The 22,014-nt window shown below is 39.9% G+C and overlaps 1 protein-coding gene across 1 annotated transcript in view; it reads right to left on the bottom strand.

Annotated features, from left to right (window-relative positions):
- Positions 1-21,648, bottom strand: part of LOC126094883 (T-complex protein 1 subunit gamma-like) — a 49,667-nt gene extending 28,019 nt beyond the window's left edge. The window contains exons 1-3 of the mRNA XM_049909520.1: positions 21,505-21,648; positions 21,369-21,430; positions 20,527-20,703 (exon numbers count right to left, since the gene is read on the bottom strand). Of these exons, the coding sequence (XP_049765477.1) occupies positions 20,527-20,703; positions 21,369-21,430; positions 21,505-21,541 (276 nt within the window). The 5' untranslated portion in view covers positions 21,542-21,648. The remainder of the gene's footprint in view (positions 1-20,526; positions 20,704-21,368; positions 21,431-21,504) is intronic.
- Between the last annotated feature and the right edge of the window lie 366 nt (positions 21,649-22,014).

Raw genomic sequence — 22,014 nt, 5'->3', positions numbered from 1 at the left:
TATGAAATGGAACGAGTATGTGAGAACTCTGGTAGGGAAGGCGAATGGTCGACCAGTTTATTGGGCAAGTTCTAGGCAAGAGTGGTTCACCTGTAAAGGAGACTGCATATAGGGTGCTGGTGCGACATATTCTTGAATACTGTTCAAGTGTTTGGGATCAGTACTAGGTCGGATAGGAGGATATCGCAGCAATTCTCAGAGATGGACTGCTAGGTTCGTTACCGGTAAGTTCGAACAACATGTTATGGAGACGCTTTGGGAACTTAAATGTGAATCCTTGGAGGGAAGGTGATGTTCTTTTCAAGGAACCCTATTGAGAAAATTTCTAAATTTTTGCATTTGAAGCTAACTGCTGAATCATTCTACTGCCGCCAACATACATTGCATGTCACGAAGATAAGATATGTGAAATTAGGCTCATACTGAAGCATATATGCAGTCTTCTCCCCCCCCCCCCTGTCTATTTGCGAGTGGAACAGAAAAGGAAATGACTAGCAGAGGTACAGGGTACTCGTGCGCCATACAGTGGCTTGCACAGTGTCGATGTAGATGTAGAATTCACTGACATTTTCATACATCATTTTGAGACACCAGTGATTGTGTTTGTTAAAGGGTGCACTCACTAAGCACTATAAAATAATGACAGTATTCTCATTAAGACATTGCTGGTAAGGGATGTTCACCTCTCACCAATTCTGCAAGTAGCTCGTAGAGTAAGAGAAAAGTTTTTTCCTGCCATTTTGGTGAGTGGATGAGAGGCAATAAGAAGTAACATATTAAGTATCGAATACACCAGATGAGAATTATAAATCTGTGTCGTGTATATTATTTAAACACCACATTAAAATGAACAATTTGCTACTTGAACTATATCAACAACAAAGAGAAGATAGGACTATAGACTTGATAGATTTTGTGCAATCTCCAGATTCATAAACTCATATCTGTAATTTTGTTTTGAGCACCACAAACTAAAGACAAAAGTGAATGTGGATTCGGAACCTAAAAAGAACATGGAGTAAGAAAAAAATTTGCTCAACACTGGAAAAATCCAGATGCACTGCTGGAAATCAAGCAAGTCCAGTGATAGTCAATTTGCTATAAAATTTGCACCCACCAAACAAGTGATTCAGTTTCAAAAATTACAGAATTAATTCTTATTATTTTGTCAATTAATTTACACTAATTCAGACCATTCAGTGCAGTGTTGGTTTTCGCATGTATGCACACGATTCACTGAATGCCTCGAGACTGTTTTGATACAATGCGTTGATCGTAGCAGAGCTAGTTACCGGCATTGATTTTGGTGGGAAATATTACATATGGAATACACTCACTTTGACTATATCACGTTACCGTGGTAGCAAATAGGCAATTTACACATTTCATGGGATACATTAGATATGATAAGTGCAGCGTTACGGAACAAAACGTGACAAAATAAATTCTGCTCCCACAAAACTAAAGGCAGAGCAGGAACATATTGTCCAGATCTAAGTGCTATTTTTTCAGTCACCACAGGGACAAAATTGGCACTTACGTAGAAGATGACAGAACGGAGGTAGAAATAAGTGAATTTGGTTTATGAAAATGTTTCTCCGTGAAAGATCTGAATATCGTTCCTCCTATCAATTGCCACATGAAAGCTGAAATGGCAGATACTGAGCAATTTTGGTTAATTTTCTATTCCGCACCATCACTTCTCTCAACAGTTGAAAGGTGCTGGACAAGATGGACAGAGACTATGCAAAAGACCTCGCTCCACTTCTAACAGCTGTTTGTTTCACAGATGGTCGTTGGACAGATAAACGTAACTCTAGGCCTTCCTTGCTAACATCAATCTCTTTCAAAATCACAGAACTTTTTTTATGCTCAAACATTAAGGTTTTTGCAGAATGAAAATACCTCTTAAAAAGAGACACAGATTTCACAAACAGAGATCTCGTGAAACTCTGCTTGCCATCTTCGCCTACAGGACAGAGCACCATATATAATGACAACCTGGTGGATCCACTGTTCCTTGACTTCTGGAAGGCACTCCATACTGCCATTTAGTGAACAAAATAAAAGCTTTCCCAAGTAATAGATCACATTTTTTACTCGATTCAGAACTTTTCTGAAGATAGAACTCACAATATCACTCTTAATGGAACAAAGTGGATGGATGTAAAGGTAATCTCGAGACTATCCCTAGTGAGAGCTATAAAGTCTGTAATGTCTCTTGCAGTGGTCTCTCCACGATATTTTCAGAAATTTTATAAATTGTATAACTCAGTACATATCTCGAAATATCCCTTCTTATCTTACCGATTCCTTAGCTTAATATACGATGATTATCAATGCAAAGTAGTTTCAAGCCCTATTATTCCTTGGAGCATCCATTTACTCCATGGAATAGCTTCTCTGCTATCTGTTTTCTCTTATGAAAAGAATGAGGAAGGCTTGCCGATTAGCCGTGAAAGAAGGAGGATGTATATGTATGTATTGTTGAGCGAGTCACCATTTTGATGAGATTCTGTATGAGAAGGAATTTAATACATGAACTAAACTAAAGTAAGGGTGTTCGCGTATTATTTAACTGATTATTATTGACAGTGTCTGCTTACTACGTTGTGTTGCACGGGATCAGTGGGGAACGTCTGATTTACTCTGGACGAACCTGCCGTTTTGTATGCTCAAGATATCCAGTTACTTCAAATAAATAGGCTAACACGGTCTTACCAGCAGATCTCCGGTCTTCCCCATGTGATCACCGAAAGTTAATAATTATTACAAATGTTTCCAGGAGATCGACTGACAATTTTCGTCGCACCGAGACTTCGAAATTGCTTCACTGCCTTATGGAATTTAAGTTAAGCTCAATTTAATCAGGATAGAACAGTATTGAACTGTGCGAATGTGATAAGCCTGCTTTGTCAATGAAAATTCTCCTTAATATACGCAGGTTTTTTTACTATCCTGATCAGTGAAGCTAAATCAGGCCAGTGTGTGAGAGGTTTTTAAGTTTTATGAATACCCAAAAAAAAAAAAAAAAAAAAAAAAAAAAAAAAAAAAAAAAAAAAAAAAACACGTTTCTGCTTTCAAATTCTCTTAATGATCCAGTGGATAATGTTGGAAGTGGTGTGAATCTGTCCACAGATGACATAGTTGCACACAGGAAGGTTGCAATGCGAGAAGACTGGTGAAGTCCAGGAAGACCTGCCGAGATACACCACTGGTGCAGAGACTGAATGTTGACACCCAATATAAATAAACATAACTTACTGTGAATTAAAAGCTCATGAGTTTTAGCCACACCCACTCACAAATGGAATGGGGAAAAAAGAGGTACTCTACCACACGCTGGAAAGTGGCTAAGCTGTGAAGGAAATATGACTGAAATTGAGAAAATCTCTGCCACTACCGAATTGTTAAAATAAAATAAGAAGATTTATGAGGTGTGCAATCAATAAAGGCAAGCAAGAGACTGAAGCAGTTCTGTCATCTTGGCAGACAGGCAACCTGCAATAAGCAGTATTACAGTAAGTTTCAAATACACTGTAAAACACTATCACTAGACACGAGACAATTACAAATGTGTTGTGTGTTTCATTTAAATGCTGGATTACTATTAAAAAACTATCTGAATTGTATAAACAAAGTGAGGAACATCAGATCTCTCCCAGAACTAGGTGGGGAAGGGGTAAGATAAGTGCAGTTTAATATAGTAATGTAGGAATTATCACAGCTACGTGAATGTTATCCTTACATTCCCACTAAATTGCAAAACTATGAAACGGTCACAAGGAACCGTAGGAAAAAGATATTTAATATTGACCACCATCTGGTAACATAATGTAAATTATGAAGAGACAACCATCAACTTATAAATATGGATAGACTACAATTCAGAATCAGCTACAAGCTGCTACGGTAGCACCGTGCCACCCAACTGCCACCAGGTACAGCCAGTGAATCTTACAACTGGATAACTAAGAAAGTTTTAAAAGAAGAGTTGCAAAATATAACTAGTCATTAAGTTTAAGAACAAAGAAATAGACAGTTGAAGAGTAATCCCAACAGCAAATGACTAGAATGATCATCACAGAGGATTTTTGTAAACTATTTACTGAAAATGGTTTCTCAATAGCCAGTCTTGTAATCCCACTTGACATATCAACTGATCAATCTATGTAAATATGCACAGTCCATCAAGATCACAAGGCAAAGTGTGAGAGGATACATCTGCCAGTATTGAGGCACGTGGCAAAACAGTATTGAGGCACGTGGCAAAACACCTGCGACAGCTTTACGGGCTACTGTGGACCGCCACAGCCTCACTTGTCAACCGAGCTATGTTGACAGCGAGCTCTAGTGTAGCAATGACCAATGCTACATTGTTTACTCCTAGGCTGTGTTTGGACTTTGTTGTAACTTATAATCAATGTTTCACTGGTCTATGACCTCGCTTGTTCGCCTACTGTGGTGCTGTCTCCATTCACCTCTCAACCGATGGTTCTCTCTTCAGTGAATGAACTGAAAGCATACGGATATGACGAGAGTGTCGTTCGTATTACAGTTCTTCCCAGTCAAACCTACAAATAGTTTTTTGTTCTACACTACTGTGTACTCTTTTCAACAAGCTTCCAAACCACTGTACCAACCACAATGTATCCACCTCCAGGAGTTTCAGAAATTATTATTTTCCTGTGATTTATTCATACATTATGTATACATTGTTGAAGAAGCAGACTTGCAACAGTCAGTTCAGCAAATGTGGCAGAAAACATACTGTATTTACCCAATTATAAAATGAGTTTTTTTCCCCAAATTCATCATTCAAAAAATACTGGGTTGTCATCATATTTGTAGATTAAACTACTGCTACTTAGGTTAATATTTTTATGTTGTTTAATAGGGTACATAGGGGCCATTTTACATTTGTAGATGAAGCTTTGGCTATTGTGGCACATTCAGATTTATTCTGAAGAATTCAGTTGGAATGAGCTGAGCAAATGATACTTGTGTACGAACAGACTCCAGATTTCCTGTTACGCCAAAGTGCTCGATACAGTATTGATATTGCCTGAGCGATAACATGACATTTGACACACACAGTGCTAGAGTAAAGGATATGCGAGAAACTATGAACCAGCCACTACAACAACCTATTGTACTGCTTAAAATTTGCCAGTTTTGACAAAAAAAAAAAAAGAGGAACCAGCACTAAATTCTATCGACTTACAAGCTCTTATTGTATTTGAACAGATTTGCAATAACCACGTACAAACATTAATCCTGCTTTTTAAGTAAAGGTAACATTGATAAGCAGAAATGCTGTCTTTCAAAAAATATTACTTGATTCGGAACCTAGATCAATACTTTGTTTGATTATGAGATAGTAGTGATTTAGTAAGTCAGTTGCAAATGAGAGATTCAGTTGCAGTTAACATATCCAGAATACTGGAGCACATGATAGTGGCATTAAGATGAAACAAGAAGGAAAATTAATCTAGAATGAAATATCTAACACACAAAATAAATCATATTAAACTAACTGTTATTGCGAGAAGAAATTACAGCAGCAAGCCCTTTTATCAGGGTAGTACCATCAGACATTAATAGGCAGCGGGACAAATGAAAGTTGGAAAACTGGACTGAATTGTGACTACAATCTTTAATTTATGTATTAGCTGCTGCTGTTACATGAATTTCATCCTAGAAGATACTGCATTCCATGTATCACACTTGCTCAAGCACAGCACTATAGAAGGGTTGGTGGGGGAACAGTGATATCAGCTTGGCTGACAAGTAGATGAGTGCAGGGAGGGGAGCAGTGAACGGGAAGCAAATTATATCATGTCGCCAACCATGGGACTCGAAACTGCGTACTTTCGCATTTTAGGAACTTCTACCACATTTAAATTGCAGTTTGTCTGACTAAATTTGTAACTGAAATTGAACTGACTTCAAAATTGGACAAATACTCAACAATAGTATTCATTTCTACAGCAGACTGTCAGAGTCTTGATAAGGAGAGTGGTGTGTTCAGGTGTTACGTGTTGAAATGTTGTCAATGCTTGCCATGATGTGTGACAGCAATGAAAGGGGTTGCATTAGCTTCCAGTTCTATGCAGTCAATAAGAGTGGTGGTCAGACGATAAGCTTGAAAGCAAGACATTGTAACAACACAGAAGATAAATCCGAAATGAATTCAGATAAAAACAGCTGTGTCCTCAGGGTAACCAGAACCTCAGAAATCACAACACACAAACCAAAACGCCTGGCCCCAGCTGCTGGATCTCGCGGGTTGTGTGCATGAGGTACGTTTGCTTGTGTGAATGAATGGTGTGCCTGTCTCTTTCGTTTGCTGACAAAGGCTGTGACCGAAAGGTTATATTTGTTGTTGTTGTTGTTGTTGTGGTCTTCAGTCCTGAGACCGGTTTGATGCAGCTCTCCACGCTACTCTATCCTGTGCAAGCTTCTTCATATCGCAGTACCTACTGCAACCTACATCCTTCTGAATCTGCTTAGTGTATTCATCTCTTGGTCTCCCTCTACGATTTTTACCCTCCACGCTGCCCTCCAATGCTATATTTGTGATGCCTTGATGCCTCAAAACATGTCCTACCAACCGATCCCTTCTTCTAGTCAAGTTGTGCCACAAACTTCTCTTCTCCCCAATCCTATTCAATACCTCCTCATTAGTGACGTGATCTACCCACCTTATCTTCAGCATTCTTCTGTAGCACCACATTTCGAAAGCTTCTATTCTCTTCTTGTCCAAACTAGTTATCGTCCATGTTTCACTTCCATACATGGCTACACTCCATACAAATACTTTCAGAAACGACTTCCTGACACTTAAATCTATACTCGATGTTAACAAATTTCTCTTCTTCAGAAACGATTTCCTTGCCATTGCCAGTCTACATTTTATATCCTCTCTACTTCGACCATCGTCAGTTATTTTACTCCCTAAATAGCAAAACTCCTTTACTACTTTAAGTGTCTCATTTCCTAATCTAATTCCCGCAGCATCACCCGACTTAATTCGACTACATTCCATTATCCTTGTTTTGCTTTTGTTGATGTTCATCTTATATCCTCCTTTCAAGACACTGTCCATTCCATTCAACTGTTCTTCCAAGTCCTTTGCTGTCTCTGACAGAATTACAATGTCATCGGCGAACCTCAAAGTTTTTACTTCTTCTCCATGAATTTTAGTACCTACTCCGAATTTTTCTTTTGTTTCCTTTACTGCTTGCTCAATATACAGATTGAATAACATCAGGGAGGGGCTGCAACCCTGTCTCACTCCCTTCCCAACCACTGCTACCCTTTCATGTCCCTCAACTCTTATAACTGCCATCTGGTTTCTGTACAAATTGTAAATAGCCTTTCGCTCCCTGTATTTTACCCCCTGCCACCTTCAAAATTTGAAAGAGAGTATTCCCGTTAACATTGTCAAAAGCTTTGTCTAAGTCTACAAATGCTAGAAACGTAGGTTTGCCTTTTCTTAATCTTTCTTCTAAGATAAGTCGTAAGGTTAGTATTGCCTCACGTGTTCCAACATTTCTACGGAATCCAAACTGATCTTCCCCGAGGTCCGCTTCTACCAGTTTTTCCATTCGTCTGTAAAGAATTCGCGTAAGTATTTTGCAGCTGTGACTTATTAAACTGATAGTTCGGTAATTTTCACAGCTGTCAACACCTGCTTTCTTTGAGATTGGAATTATTATATTCTTCTTGAAGTCTGAGGGTATTTCGCCTGTCTCATACATCTTGCTCACTAGATGGTAGAGTTTTGTCATGACTGGCTCTCCCAAGGCCATCAATAGTTCTAATGGAATGTTGTCTACTCCCGGGGCCTTGTTTCGACTCAGGTCTTTCAGTGCTCTGTCAAACTCTTCACGCAGTATCTTATCTCCCATTTCGTCTTCATCTACATCCTCTTCCATTTCCATAATATTGTCCTCAAGTACATCGCCCTTGTATAAACCCTCTCTATATACTCCTTCCACCTTTCTGCCTTCCCTTCTTTGCTTAGAACTGGGTTGCCATCTGAGCTCTTGATATTCATACAAGTGGTTCTCTTCTCTCCAAAGGTCTCTTTAATTTTCCTGTAGGCAGTATCTATCTTACCCCTAGTGAGACAAGCCTCTACATCCTTACATTTGTCCTCTAGCCATCTCTGCTTAGTCATTTTGCACTTCCTGTCGATATCATTTTTGAGACGTTTGTATTGTTTTTGCCTGCTTCATTTACTGCATTTTTATATTTTCTCATTTCATCAATTAAATTCAATATTTCTTCTGTTACCCAAGGATTTCTATTAGCCCTCGTCTTTTTACCCACTTGATTGTCTGCTGCCTTCACTACTTCATCCCTCAGAAGCTACCCATTCTTCTTCTACTGTATTTCTTTCCCCCATTCCTGTCAATTGTTCCCTTATGCTCTCCCTGAAACACTCTACAACCTCTGGTTCTTTCAGTTTATCCAGGTCCCATCTCCTTAAATTCCCACCTTTTTGCAGTTTCTTCAGTTTCAATCTGCAGTTCATAACCAATAGATTGTGGTCAGAATCCACATCTGCCCCTGGAAAAGTCTTACAATTTAAAACCTGGTTCCTAAATCTCTGTCTTACCATTATATAATCTATCTGATACCTTTTAGTATCTCCGGGATTCTTCCAGGTATACAACCTCCTTTTATGATTCTTGAACCAAGTGTTAGCTATGATTAAGTTACGCTCTGTGCAAAATTCTAGAAGGTGGCTTCCTCTTTCATTTCTTCCCCCCAATCCATATTCACCTACTATGTTTCCTTCTCTCCCTTTTCCTACTGACGAATTCGTCACCCATGACTATTAAATTTTCGTCTCCCTTCACTACCTGAATAATTTCTTTTATCTCGTCATACATTTCATCTATTTCTTCATCATCTGCAGAGCTAGTTGGCATATAAACTTGTACTACTGTAGTAGGCATGGGGTTTGTGTCTATCTTGGCCACAATAATGCGTCCACTATGCTGTTTGTAGTAGCTAACCCGCACTCCTATTTTTTATTCATTATTAAACCTACTCCTGCATTACCCCTATTTGATTTTGTATTGATAACCCTGTAATCAGCTGACCAAAAGTCTTGTTCCTCTTGCCACCGAACTTCACTAATTCCCACTATATCCATTTCTCTTTTTAAATTTTCTAACCTACCTGCCCGATTAAGGGATCTGACATTCCACGCTCCGATCCGTAGAACGCCAGTTTTCTTTCTCCTGATAACGACGTCCTCTTGAGTAGTCCCCGCCCGGAGATCTGAATGGGGGACTATTTTACCTCCGGAATATTTTACCCAAGAGGACGCCATCATTATTTAATCATACAGTAGAGCTGCATGTCCTCGGGAAAAATTACGGCTGTAGTTTCCCCTTGCTTTCAGCCGTTCGCAGTACCAGCACAGCAAGGCCGTTTTGGTTAATGTTGCAAGACCAGATCAGTCAATCATCCAGACTGTTGCCCCTGCAACTACTGAAAAGGCTGCTGCCCCTCTTCAGGAACCACGTGTTTTTCTGGTCTCTCAACAGATACCCCTCCGTTGTGGTTGCACCTACGGTATGGCCATCTGTATCGCTGAGGCACGCAAGCCTCCCCACCAACGACAAGGTCCATGGTTCATGGGGGGGTTATATTTAAGTGTCTTAATTGTGCCTGACTGCAACTTACAGGGTGTATACGTGGACAAGGAAAAAACATTCCCGGATTTCCCGGTTAAAAATACACTTTCTCCCGGGTGAAAATACATTTTTTCCGTGTTAAGTGACAGTATACTCTTCCTCGGCACTGTAAAAGTCATCAATACTTTGAATGTTTATGGTTTTATATACCGACGTAGAATTTCCCGGCACTTCAGAAAGCGAAACTCAGGGGGAAAAACACGTTTTGAAAGACGTTTTGATGTGCTGCAACATGTACGCTGCATATTTTCGTATTACGAAGGTATAAATTTGAATTCCACCAAACAACGCATGTCACTTTCCGAAGCATTGAAATCGAGATTGCGATGCACTTTTGTAAGTGTCATAGCTAATTCACGTGATCTCGCCAGCTGATGACAGCAATAGGACACGTGATGTAGTCAGCCAATAGCAAGATCACTCTAAGTAGCGCGAATACACAAATAAGAAAAGTTAATGGCTTAAAATAATATACATAGCATTCACATATAATATTGGTCGCGAAGATTGACAATTTGGAAGGGAAGCTAAGCTTCCACATATAATGTTGATCTTTCTGCGCGTGTTACACACAAATGTGCCAGTAAAATTTTTAATAACAACGCAAATGTCTCATCTTCTGGGCTTGAAATTCTTCTAAATGGTCGTCCTCAAAGAATTGATTTTTAAATGAGAGTCAAATGCTTTGTGATTTAAGAAATTCATCGTACATTCTCGCACATAGTTCATGTTGCGTAAAAGGAAATCTGCTTTGAATGTAACGCTTTTCAAACCGCCATTCGCAATATTTTCCCACGACCTGTTAGAAATAGGTTCGTTTCAGCAATTGCAAGAAAGTGCCAGATAACTGGCGTCACCGCGCTTGCGCAGCTACGATGACGCAGGAAGCCCATATGTTCGTACGTGTAAAACATTAGAAGATCTTACATTATGTCACAAAAGAAACAAGACATCAAAGGATACTTCAAGAGCGTCGGGATTTCGCATAATTCAGCTTAAAATGCACACCCGTATGTAAATTTCCTTGGAGTACCAGTAGTCATGTTTAGTTCTTTAATATAGCATAATGCCATACGTGCACTTGAAATGCAGCAAACTGTTGAAACTAACCAATAGTGTGAAATTAAACACTTCGTTTCAAATAAATTGACTGCCTCAGTAGAAAGGATTAATAAAAGCCAAATCTGTTTAGCAAACCGACAAAAATAACTTCATTGTTCTGTAAGGCGATTAATGCTTGACTGTCAAAGGTGGAAATAAAATCTGAAACTATTAACATATTTTAGCCTGCCGTAATTATGCGAACGTATTTTAATTCATTTCATAGCTCCCGGCCACAAAAATCCATTTCATTACCATTTAACGTGAGAGCAATAAACGAAAAGGAAACAACAAAATCACTGAACGTAAACACAGTTCACGTGGAGACGACCCACCTCCCCACTACAACTCTGACTGCTCTGTGCATCAGCGCCAGATCTACGATATTTCCGAACCGGGCCAATATTAAGTAGTGGCGCCCAGCCACACTTCCATAACCAGATGCGAGAGAGGTACTACCCATACGCGGCTGAACTGCGCATGCGCACGAGCCCGCCTGCAACTGTTCAAACGAATCTAATTTTAACAGTTGTCATGTCATGCTCATCGGAGGCAATTTGTTGTTATAAAGCATTGCATAGTGTTCCTAAAGCCTTTGACACATTTTACTGTTGGCAGACATTTGTATGAGCACTGTTTTGTTGTATACGGCGGATTTCCTTTGCAACTTAAGTTTTATTTTCGTTTTTTTCCCCCCTCCCGTTCAAGTTTTGTTGCTGTAGTATTATTCTGCAGTAGCGGGATACAATAATATCCTTTGTTAGAGTATTGGTTTTACCAGTCAAAATCACAAAAATTTAACTGAAAACTAAAACAATGATGAAAAATTCCCGGAATTCTAAACAATTCCCGGGCTTTTCCCGGTTTTCTCCCGGATGGAAATATTTCCGGATCTCCCAGTTGTCCCGGGTCGTATACACCCTGAACTTAACATGTCAGCTTTATGGTAAGTAGCAATCTATCTTTTCCTACATTGCTGAGACACCTAAATGATTTTATACAGGTTAAGTGAGAGAATTTTATGTCCTTCTGGCAGCAGTTTCTTGTAAGCTGCTGGAGAAACAAAGGGTACCAAGCAACTGGAAAAGACCCATGTAAAACCTGTTTTCAAGAAGTGTCATCTGATGGTTCACATATTGTGACTGCTCTAATCCAAGAACACTGTAACTTTATTACATGAAAAAGCATAAACACATGAGAGACAAAGTACAAACAACAGACAACACACAAGTGGCTGACAGAACCTTGCGCTCCCACCTATATAGTCATTACTTCTAACAGGGGGCACAGCCGGCAGGCTGTGCATGCTACTGCTTTCATACTAGCAGGCCAGGTGGCCTCTAGTGGCTGAACTAAGCAAAAACTTCATGCGCAAACTATGAAGTGACACACACACAAATTTGGTAGTTACAGCAATGATCTTTATGGAGAATAAAAGTCTCCTCTACAGGAATCAACACCGATTCTGCCACCGAAGTTCTTGTGACAGTCGGTTTGCTCTCTTCAGATGACCATACATAACATCAAATAGTTTGACAATACGTTTCTTGACTTGTGAAAGGAATCCAACACAGTTTCACAGTGTTACTTAATGAGCAAAATATGAGCTTACAGAATATTAAACTAGTTATGTGACTGGATTCAAAACTTTCTGCTCTACACAGCAGTGAAACTGGTAATTTTGAGGTAAATATCAGTCAGCCCACCCACTGCCTTCCTTCATTTGTAATTGGCAATGAGAAGCCTTTGGCTTAGACCAGTTTGGTGCATGACTTTTAGCACACACTGTTGCTATATTGTCATTTCCATTACAGCTGCCACCCAGATAGCATCATACAAAGCAACTGCTACAAATGCATCTAACACTGAAAAGTTCCATGTAACAACATTGCAATTCATGCAACCACTGACACGATTTCGTAACTTCTCCGCTACTGATCATTCATTGTATGGAAGTGTTGTACGTTTTTAAAGAGAACCGATTTTCAACGCATATTGCTGCTACTCTTGTTTGTGTATTAATATGATTCAAGTTATAACACACGTGGAGCCAAACAAATGGAGTCATATACAGACAAACAAATGTCTTTGCAACTTTAAAGGCAATTCTACAGTGATTAAATCTTATGAGCATTGCAGATTGTAACAGAACAGGTGTGAGGTGTTTCACTCAGAACATTGCAGAGAATATGTGCAACAGTACAGAGAATGTAAACTTGTGATCCTGAAGTACAATTTTCATTTCTGAGGAAAGATACTAGTGGAAGAAGAACTGTCACTCACTCGGATGCTTTCTCAAAGGACATTGTTCATAATAATTTACTGGAATAATTTTATGATCATAGTGATTATCTCACAAGGCAAACAGGGGGAGGGAGATGTCTTGCACAAGACTGGTTTCACAAGGTGCTGCTATCCCATTGGGAGAATGGAGCTGAAATTGCTACTGTACAACAGTATTTCCAAACAATTTTATAATCTTACTGATGCAAGGATTCACAGCCATAATAAATTGTTTAAAGGAACTTGTTTTCTACTTCTGACTAAAATCTTTATTGCAAAGTGGTATAGCTCATTTTGGAAATAATACAGAGAAATCCCTCCAAAGGCCTTATAATATATATTCTGATTTCAGACAGGAAGAATACAATCAGCATTAGTTAGAGCAGAATTTGTCATGGCATATAGGAGAAATTAAATGTTAACATGGTATTCAGTTAACTGGAGGAGCATGTATGGAAAGGTCCCTGAACTAGTCTCACTTGTGAACAGTAATATTGCCCCCTAGCACTAGGGACAGAAAAATGGCTAAAACCAGATGTTACCTTAATAGCATTATGAATATAACATATAAGGTCTCCATGTCACCAACAGCCTGAAACTTTTAATGTCCATTAGCACAGAAATGGGATCAGTGTCAAAGCAGTTATAGCATCACTGAATACAGCTATGAATAGGAATATACAGAAAAATTAGAAGCTATTTCTGCATAGCAAGTGACAAAAAAACACATTGCTGATTACCTGAAGGGTCAACATGTAAAACACACATTCAGCAGTGAAAATGTTAAATGGTTCAAATGGCTCTGAGCACTATGGGACTTAACATCTGTGGTCATCAGTCCCCTAGAACTTAGAACTACTTAAACCTAACTAACCTAAGGACATCACACACATCCATGCCCGAGGCAGGCTTCGAACCTGCGACCGTAGCAGTTGCGCGGTTCCGGACTGAGCACCTTAACCGCGAGACCACCGCGGCCGGCAGTGAAAATGTTAAGCAAACTGGACATGGTACAAGAGTACTGTACAATATCCTTGACAGGTAGGAGCTGAGTAAAGGTGTGATGGATGGGAAAGGCCCTCTGTGGTTCGACAGCTATGTTAAAGATGCTGTAAAAGCAAAAAGAGTCCATCTTATGAAGTGATCACTGAATTCCAAAGTCAAATTCTATATCTGCTGCCTTGCCAGAAAATCCTCATATATTTTTTTATCTGACGTGAAATAAGCAGCAGTGTGTCCTAGGTAACTGAGGAGCAAAGAATTCCTATGACTGGAAAATAGCGCAGGTGTTTCCTGTTTTCAAGAAGGGTCACAGAATAGACAGATAAAAAAAGTATAGCCATGTATCTCTGATGTCAATCTGTTGAAAAATTATGGAACTTGTTTTATGATGGCATACTATGACATTTCTGGACACTGAATATGTCACCCCTAGGACAGGCTGAAATGACAGGCATCATGTTGTCACTCATTTCAAACTCATCCTATTGAGACAAACTGGATGACAATACTACTGAAGCGGCCCAAGAAGGGCGTGAAATTGCACGTTAGGGGGGCGGGGGGGAGGCGTGAGTCATCATTGTCTTCGTCATTGTCATCATCTACATTTTGCAGTCCCTCGGTGTGTCTGTCTGTGAGACCATCCAAGTTTTCCTGTACTCCCATCTAATTTCTCTTTTCGCTCTGTTCCTGTCTCCTCCTCTCATCTTCCAACATTCCTTCAGTCCAACAATACTATCTCTTGGTCTTTATCAAGCTCTGATGTCTAACATCATATCCAACCAACTCCTGTTCTTTTCACATGCCCTACCACCTCAGTCTTGTCTTTTCTATGCGCTCTTACAAAGGCTTCTCTTTCACTATTTCTCACAGCATCTCATTCCTTATTCTACCCTTCATAGTAAGTCCAATGCTACTGCTTTGAAATTTTATCTCTCAAGCCCACATCCTGTCTACCTGCACTTCATTAGAATGTTTCTTATGCATATGTGAGGGTGGCACATCTTTACTCCATAACAGACTCCTAACATTCTGCTGGAATCCATGGGCTTACCACCTACTTTCACTAATTCCTTAACCATTCCCCCTCCTGTCTTCTACTGTGCTCCTAAGGTACTTGAAACATTGTTTTCTAATTGCTCCATTGGTTCACTGGTGTTGCGTCATAATGTTGAAGCAGCACAATATTTCACTGGGACAGCTGATCATCATCTTCAGGTGCTTACTGACGTGTTGCTGCAATGGCTTGCCAATATATATGCTGACTCACTAGAAGAGTGCAGGCGCCAAGGGGTGGGGCTATAAAGTCATCATAGATGAATCATAGAGCACAGCAACATCCAGTGCCCCCTGTTGGGGAAGCGGGCCACAGTCTTTGCACTTGCAATGCAGGAAAAGTGCGGACGCAAATAGCTGCCCAGCGTGCGAGCGGGCAGTGCGCTGGCACCCAGCTTAAGTGCGTGGACTTCGATTCTCTGTCTATGTTGACTATGTTTCCTTTGTCTGCAGCCGACAATGTCTTAGTACCACCAATGCTAGTTCCGATGCCTTGCTGAGTTAAAATCCTGTGTTCTATTGATCAGGATCTATACGGATTTCGACTACTTCTTTAATGATGACGCCTAGTACATGGAAGCGGACGAAACGATCTTTGTCTCTCCGTAGTTTATGCTGTGTCCTGTGTCAAGACAGCGTTCAGCCACAGCAGACTTTTCTCGCTGGCATCTATCCGTAACAGTGCCACACATCTGGCCAGTATATGATTTCCCACACTGGCACGGGATTTAATATATCCCCAGCCTCTTTAGACCTAGGTTTTACTTACAAAACCCAGCACAGTTTACACTTATGCTGGAGGTGGAAGACACATTTCATTTGATGTTTTTTGAACAGCCAGCCAATCTTAAAGGACACGCCACCAACATACGGTAAAAAACTGCTGCGCAGTGTGCGATCCTTACCAGATTGGATTGACGGGGTATATTGAAAAGTTCAAAGAAGGGCAGCCGTTTTATATTACCACAAAATAGGGGAGTGAGTGTCACTGAAATCATGTAGGATTTGGGAGTGTACATCATTAAAAGAAAGGCATTATTTGTTGCGGAGGAGTCTTCTCACGAAATTTCCATCACAAAATTTTTCCTCCGAATGTGGAAATATTTTGTTGGCACTGACTTACATAGGGAGAAATGATCTTCATAATAAAATAAGGGAAATCAGAGCTTGCGTGTAAAGATACAGGTGTTTGTTTTTCCATGCCCTATACGGGATTGGAACAATAGACAATTGTGAAGGTGGTTCGATGAACCCTCTGCCAAGCACTTAAATGTGATTTGCAGAGTATCCATGTAGATGTAGAAATTGACACAGGACAAAGCATGGATAACGAAGAGACAAAGATCCTTCTATTTGCTTCCACGTACTGGGACTTCATCATTAAAGAAGCAATCTAAATCCGAAAAAGTGACGACCTGATCAATAGACACACAGGATTTCAACTCAGCAAGGCATGGGAACCAACATTGACGGCACAAAGGCATCGTTGGCCGGATACGAAAGAGTTTGAGTCACCACAGACAGAGAATCAAAAGTCCGCACACTTGAACTGGACACCAACACACTGCCGCACTTTTCCCTCATCGTGAATGCGAAGACTGGGGCTGTTTCCCCGACCGAGGGAGGGCTACTGGATGTCACTGTGTTCTATGATTTGTCTAAAATGACGTTATAGCCCCTTAGCGCCTGCATTTTTCTAGCGAGTCAGCATATATATTGGCAAGCCATTGCAGCAACACATCAGTAAGTGCTTCATGAAATATTGTGTGGCTTCCACAACATTATCTGATGTGACACCCATGAACCAATGAAGCATTTATCACGTCAGGAAAGTCTTGAACAGCACACTTCTCTCTAATACTTACATCCATCACTACTCTTATATTATTCCTTGGTGTCACCACCATTCAGACTTACTTGCATCAAGTTTCCAGCCATACTGTCCCACCACTTCCACCCATACATTTAGCCTTTCTAATACCTCTCCTCTTCCATTTCCCCACACCATAAAGTCATATAAGAACACCATTGCTATAAGTTTTCATCTCCTATTATTGCTGTCACTACTGTGATGTGGGTGACAAAACGTTTTATGGACTGCTCTCTCTCTCTCTCTCTCTCTCTCTCTCTCTCTCTCTCTCTCACACACACACACACACACACACAAAAACTTCTTCTTTGAAGGGAAGATATATAGACAGATATGCAGGATGCCCATGGGCATTCATCTCACACACTCATATCAACATGTTTACTGGACATCTGGGAGAAACCTTCCACAGCTTCTAACATATCCAATTCAGATGGTTTTTAACTCAATACGCCACTCTGTTGGAGACAACTTCTCCAAAGGATCCATGAAAACCTCTGTCACTTTGATAGCTGCTGACCCTTCAACACCAAAACGGCTTTCTTATGAAGTCTAGCTGCCCATCGATAGCACACATTCGGTGATGAGCAATACCTTGACCAGTATGCCCAAGGCCCCACTGAGCCTTCACAGAGTAGCACTAGCCTCAAAACCTAGTCCACAAACACGTCTACTGTGTCATATCGACAAATATCTGAGACTTTCCAGTCACTCCCAAAAAACAGCGGCAAAAGAGCACCCACTACTACCCAATATCACTCTGATTTGGAATAAATTAACTACATGTTTTGCTGGGAGTTAACTACCTCTCATTATCCCCTGAAATTAAAAACATTGTACCCAAAATCCTTTCCATCTCTCAAAATTAATATTTTGTAGTCACCTAATCTGCGGAACACCATGTGCCGTCCTTATGCCATTGCTACTGGGGTAGTACCTCTATGGAAGACCCAAAAGTGTGTGATGTATCCTGTGCAACTACCCAGATATCATAGCCTGTTAGCAACAGAGCCACATGTGAAAGCAGTAGCAACATATCAACTCTGCTGTAACTTTTGTACAGGCTTTTATGTGGGCACAAGCACCAAGCAGCTGTCCAGCATATGAATAGCCACCGCCACTGCCTGACCACAAGGAAATTCAACCAATCAATGGCAGAGCATGAGGTTAAGTACAACATGTTTCATTCCAATGGATGCTTCAAAATCTGTTCCATATGGCTCCTCTGTCCCATTTACCTGCTTCTCTGACATATGTAGATGGGAATTTTCCTTACATCATACCCTTCTATATTGCAATCCTCCTGAGCTCTGTCTCTCAATCTTCAACACACACGTCCATCCTTCTATTCTCCTCTCCACACCACTTCACTCTTATTCAATCCATCTGTTAAAGCTACACTCACACCCCACAACCACCTATTTTCACTTTTCTATCTTGTTCCCCCTTGCTTTCACTTTTCCACATCATTATGAGCCAGGTCTTCTCACTGTGCCAAAATTCCTAACCTGTTTCCCCAACACTTCCTACCCTCCAGTTGCTTCCTTAAATTATTACTTCTTACTCTCACTCATTGCATCCGATAACCTCATCCGAATTGATGTGGAGAATTGGTCAACTGAGGTGTATGGGCAATATCACCTACTACCAATCTGTTGGAAACAGGTACTTTACAGAGCCACAATGACGATATTCTGGTAGCTTGTCCAACTAGTTTTTTCGACTAAAACCCTAAAAAGATCAATTTGGAAAGTGAAACAAGATTTAATACACAAGACAGGCCATTTTTGAAGGGAATGTTCATCACAGCCATTAAAACAATGAAATAATTAGTAAATCATGAGTAATCACGGATTTTGTAGATCTCAATCATAAAAATGGCAGAAACAAGATTAGCCCTTAAACACTGTCACTAAACAAAGACACATTTATACTACCATTGTTACAAGGAAGGATGATTAGAGTTTACCATCTTGCCAAAGCGTCACCAAGTTGAAGCTGAGTTGGTGAAGGATATGAGCTGTATATTTTGCAGAGGTACGAACTTTCTTTGAACTATAGGCTACAGTGAAATCGCAGGAAACCTAAATGTGATTGCCAAACAGGAGGTGTAACAATGTTCACAATACTGCCATTCTATGACAAGTGACATTGATATTTGTACAATTTTTCTAGAGTGAGGATTGAAATGTCGGCACGCTCTGTAGTGTAGCTTTAAGTCTGGGTTATGTAGGGAGGTGATTTGTGAATTTGGGATGGCAACAATTCTGTCCCAACAATCAATTTTTGTAATGTGTTGCATATTCTGTAACTGCATTTTAGTCCCTGCTGAAAACCTCTCCCTGCAATCTTATATTTTCAAAATGGTTAACAAGTTTTAAGATATTAATGATAAGAAAACGCACACCAAAATACTCCATATTCCCACTAGGTTCTTGGTACTTATGGCAATTATGACGTGTGTGACTGTACTACATCAATGTTGCCATAGTTTTATATGTACAGGTCAATGGAAGTGTGTGATTCCACCAATCTGCTTTGACCCGTGACGTAATCGTGTTTCGGTATGTGACATCACTACAGCAGGGAGTTGGTTGTGTTTGTAAATGTCATGTTGTATTTAATGGTGCCCTACGGTGGTTAAAGTTGACATGCTGAATTTAATGTTGTTTTGAATTTAGGTAGTGCATTATTATTAAGGTTATTTTTGTTTATGTGTTTGGCATTTTTGTTAAGTCTGATTAGTTTGTTGTCTGATGCGTGGAAAGAAGTCTAATTTTTAAATTGTGTTTTTGTTAAGTATGATATGACAGTGACGCTCATGAGTGCATCACTATGTTCTGAAATGGGTGAGGATATAATGTCTTGTCATACAGTTTCTGCAGGTGTTCAGCCTTATTGCTGAATATGTTAGGTGTCACGTTTGTGGGAACAAAATGAGGTCTGTGTGTGTGTGTGTGTGTGTGTGTGTGTGTGTGTGTGTGTGTGTGTGTGTGTGTGTGGTGGCGGCCAACCTAGGTGATATTACCAGAGGCTTTTGTTGGTAAGTAATTTCTGTTTTGGTTTCATTCTATAGTCATTGTGATGTTTTGTGTGTTGTATATTTACAGTTGGTCGGTTGTGTTTCAATTGATTTAGTGAATATGGAGTATTTGGGTTTTTGAGGTTTTGGTTGCACTTTCTGAAGTTGAAGGTGTTGGTGTTTTGGCATCAACGGCTGTGATAGACCTATGTAGGTCAAGGGAAGTATCTTATTTCTGTGGCTGTGTTGGTGTAGCAGAACGCTGTATATATATTTTTTAATATTATTTGTTTACGTCACAGTATAACCCAGAAATCTAGCCTACACAACACGAGTTAAGCTAGTTACAAATGCTACATAATTTAATACAAATTTATCATTTCTGCTTAAAGATCTTACTCCAAAGAAGAAAATTTACACACTGTATTTATGTGGCCTATGAAGCCAATAGTACATATACGATACTATAGCAGAAATACCTCTTCATCCTGTGTACGTGCTATTTCTATCATAGACTTGCCAGCTGGATGTTGCACCGTTATCTCTCTCAAAATGGCATTGCCATCATTAGTCATAACAATTCCTCCCATTGGATCCATTAACATTTTCAACATTGCTTGTGGCCCAAGACATGTTCTTATAACATCAGCTATTGCCTGCAATACAATAAATGTAATTAGTTAGTAACTCTTTGATGATCAAAACAAACACACACACATTCTATGACGTTCCTTATCATCGACTTAGGCCTGACTTCACTTAAGTGAGTTCCGACGAAAATGAGTCCAGCCCTGCATCATAAACTGTGGATTTAGTTCAATGGAAGATGAATTATCTGACAGCTAAAATGGGTGTGTCAAACATAGAAACTTCCAGCATCTTTACTGCATAAACGGATAGTTTTGTATTGCGAATCATGGCCGATTTCACACTGCGTGCCGAGATGTTACATTATTGGGTGTTACGTGAAATCAAAGCCGTTAACACATTTCACTAGCACAGAAAGTTGTAAGGATCGTATGAAACAATATCGCAGTCTACACTGACTTCTTCACCTGTGGATATTTCACAAAACGCGGACTGAGAGGCGTAATTCAAAGCGCCAGATATTTGATACACCACTATATTCCTAGCGCAGATAACTATATGATCACACTCTCCCTACTACGAGTATGACTTGTTTTATTCTTCAGTTAGTTCTCGTTAATCAGCGACAGGTGATTAACATGGCATCATCGTGTCTGAACATACATAATTTCATGAAACACAATGTATCACTTCTAAAGTATCATAACATCCTCGTGGTGTCTTGTCTTTTTACCTTTCCAGCTCCTATGTTCTCCACCTGAACCTTTCTGCCGGCATCCCTCTTCGTATTTTGGCCTGCGGATCACAACAATGAGTTAATACAGAACAATAAACGAAAAAATTTAAAGTACTGCAATAAAAACGCTTACTTAGAACTAAGATAGGTGCCGCTCCTGCCCCAAACATGTTTCAGTTTCACTCCTTTTTTGTGGTTAAGTTACACAGCAAAGACTCAACTGTCTCAGCAGGCGTGCGTAACAAAGATAGATCGCAATGATAGTACATCACTGAACAACCAAAGATACACCACTTCTCTAGACCAACAATCTGACGAATGAACTGGGTTTAATATTTCCACAGAAAAACAATTTTTTCACTGTAATTGTTGCTTTTGCACATTTTCGGTCCAATTTATTTATTTATTTATTTTTCGTCCAAAAAATCGATACAGCACATATAGGCAGGCAAAACGTATTAGATCTGCACAAATCTGGAAATTGGAGCTGCGGGTTCGAGCAAAATTGCTCAGATATGTGGGTGGAAATCACATTTGCACAGACAAATCATAGCGTATAGTGTGGAAACCGCCGCATATCTGGGGCGCGAATGCTACTGAGTCAGCTGTTTGTACATGAGCAACTAAAATGAGGACGCCACTA

Source organism: Schistocerca cancellata, chromosome 8 (assembly GCF_023864275.1).
Source record: "Schistocerca cancellata isolate TAMUIC-IGC-003103 chromosome 8, iqSchCanc2.1, whole genome shotgun sequence".
In the NCBI taxonomy this organism is placed as follows: domain Eukaryota; kingdom Metazoa; phylum Arthropoda; class Insecta; order Orthoptera; family Acrididae; genus Schistocerca; species Schistocerca cancellata.
Note: the sequence above shows the minus strand (reverse complement) of the source record. Positions and strands in the feature narration are given on the sequence as shown.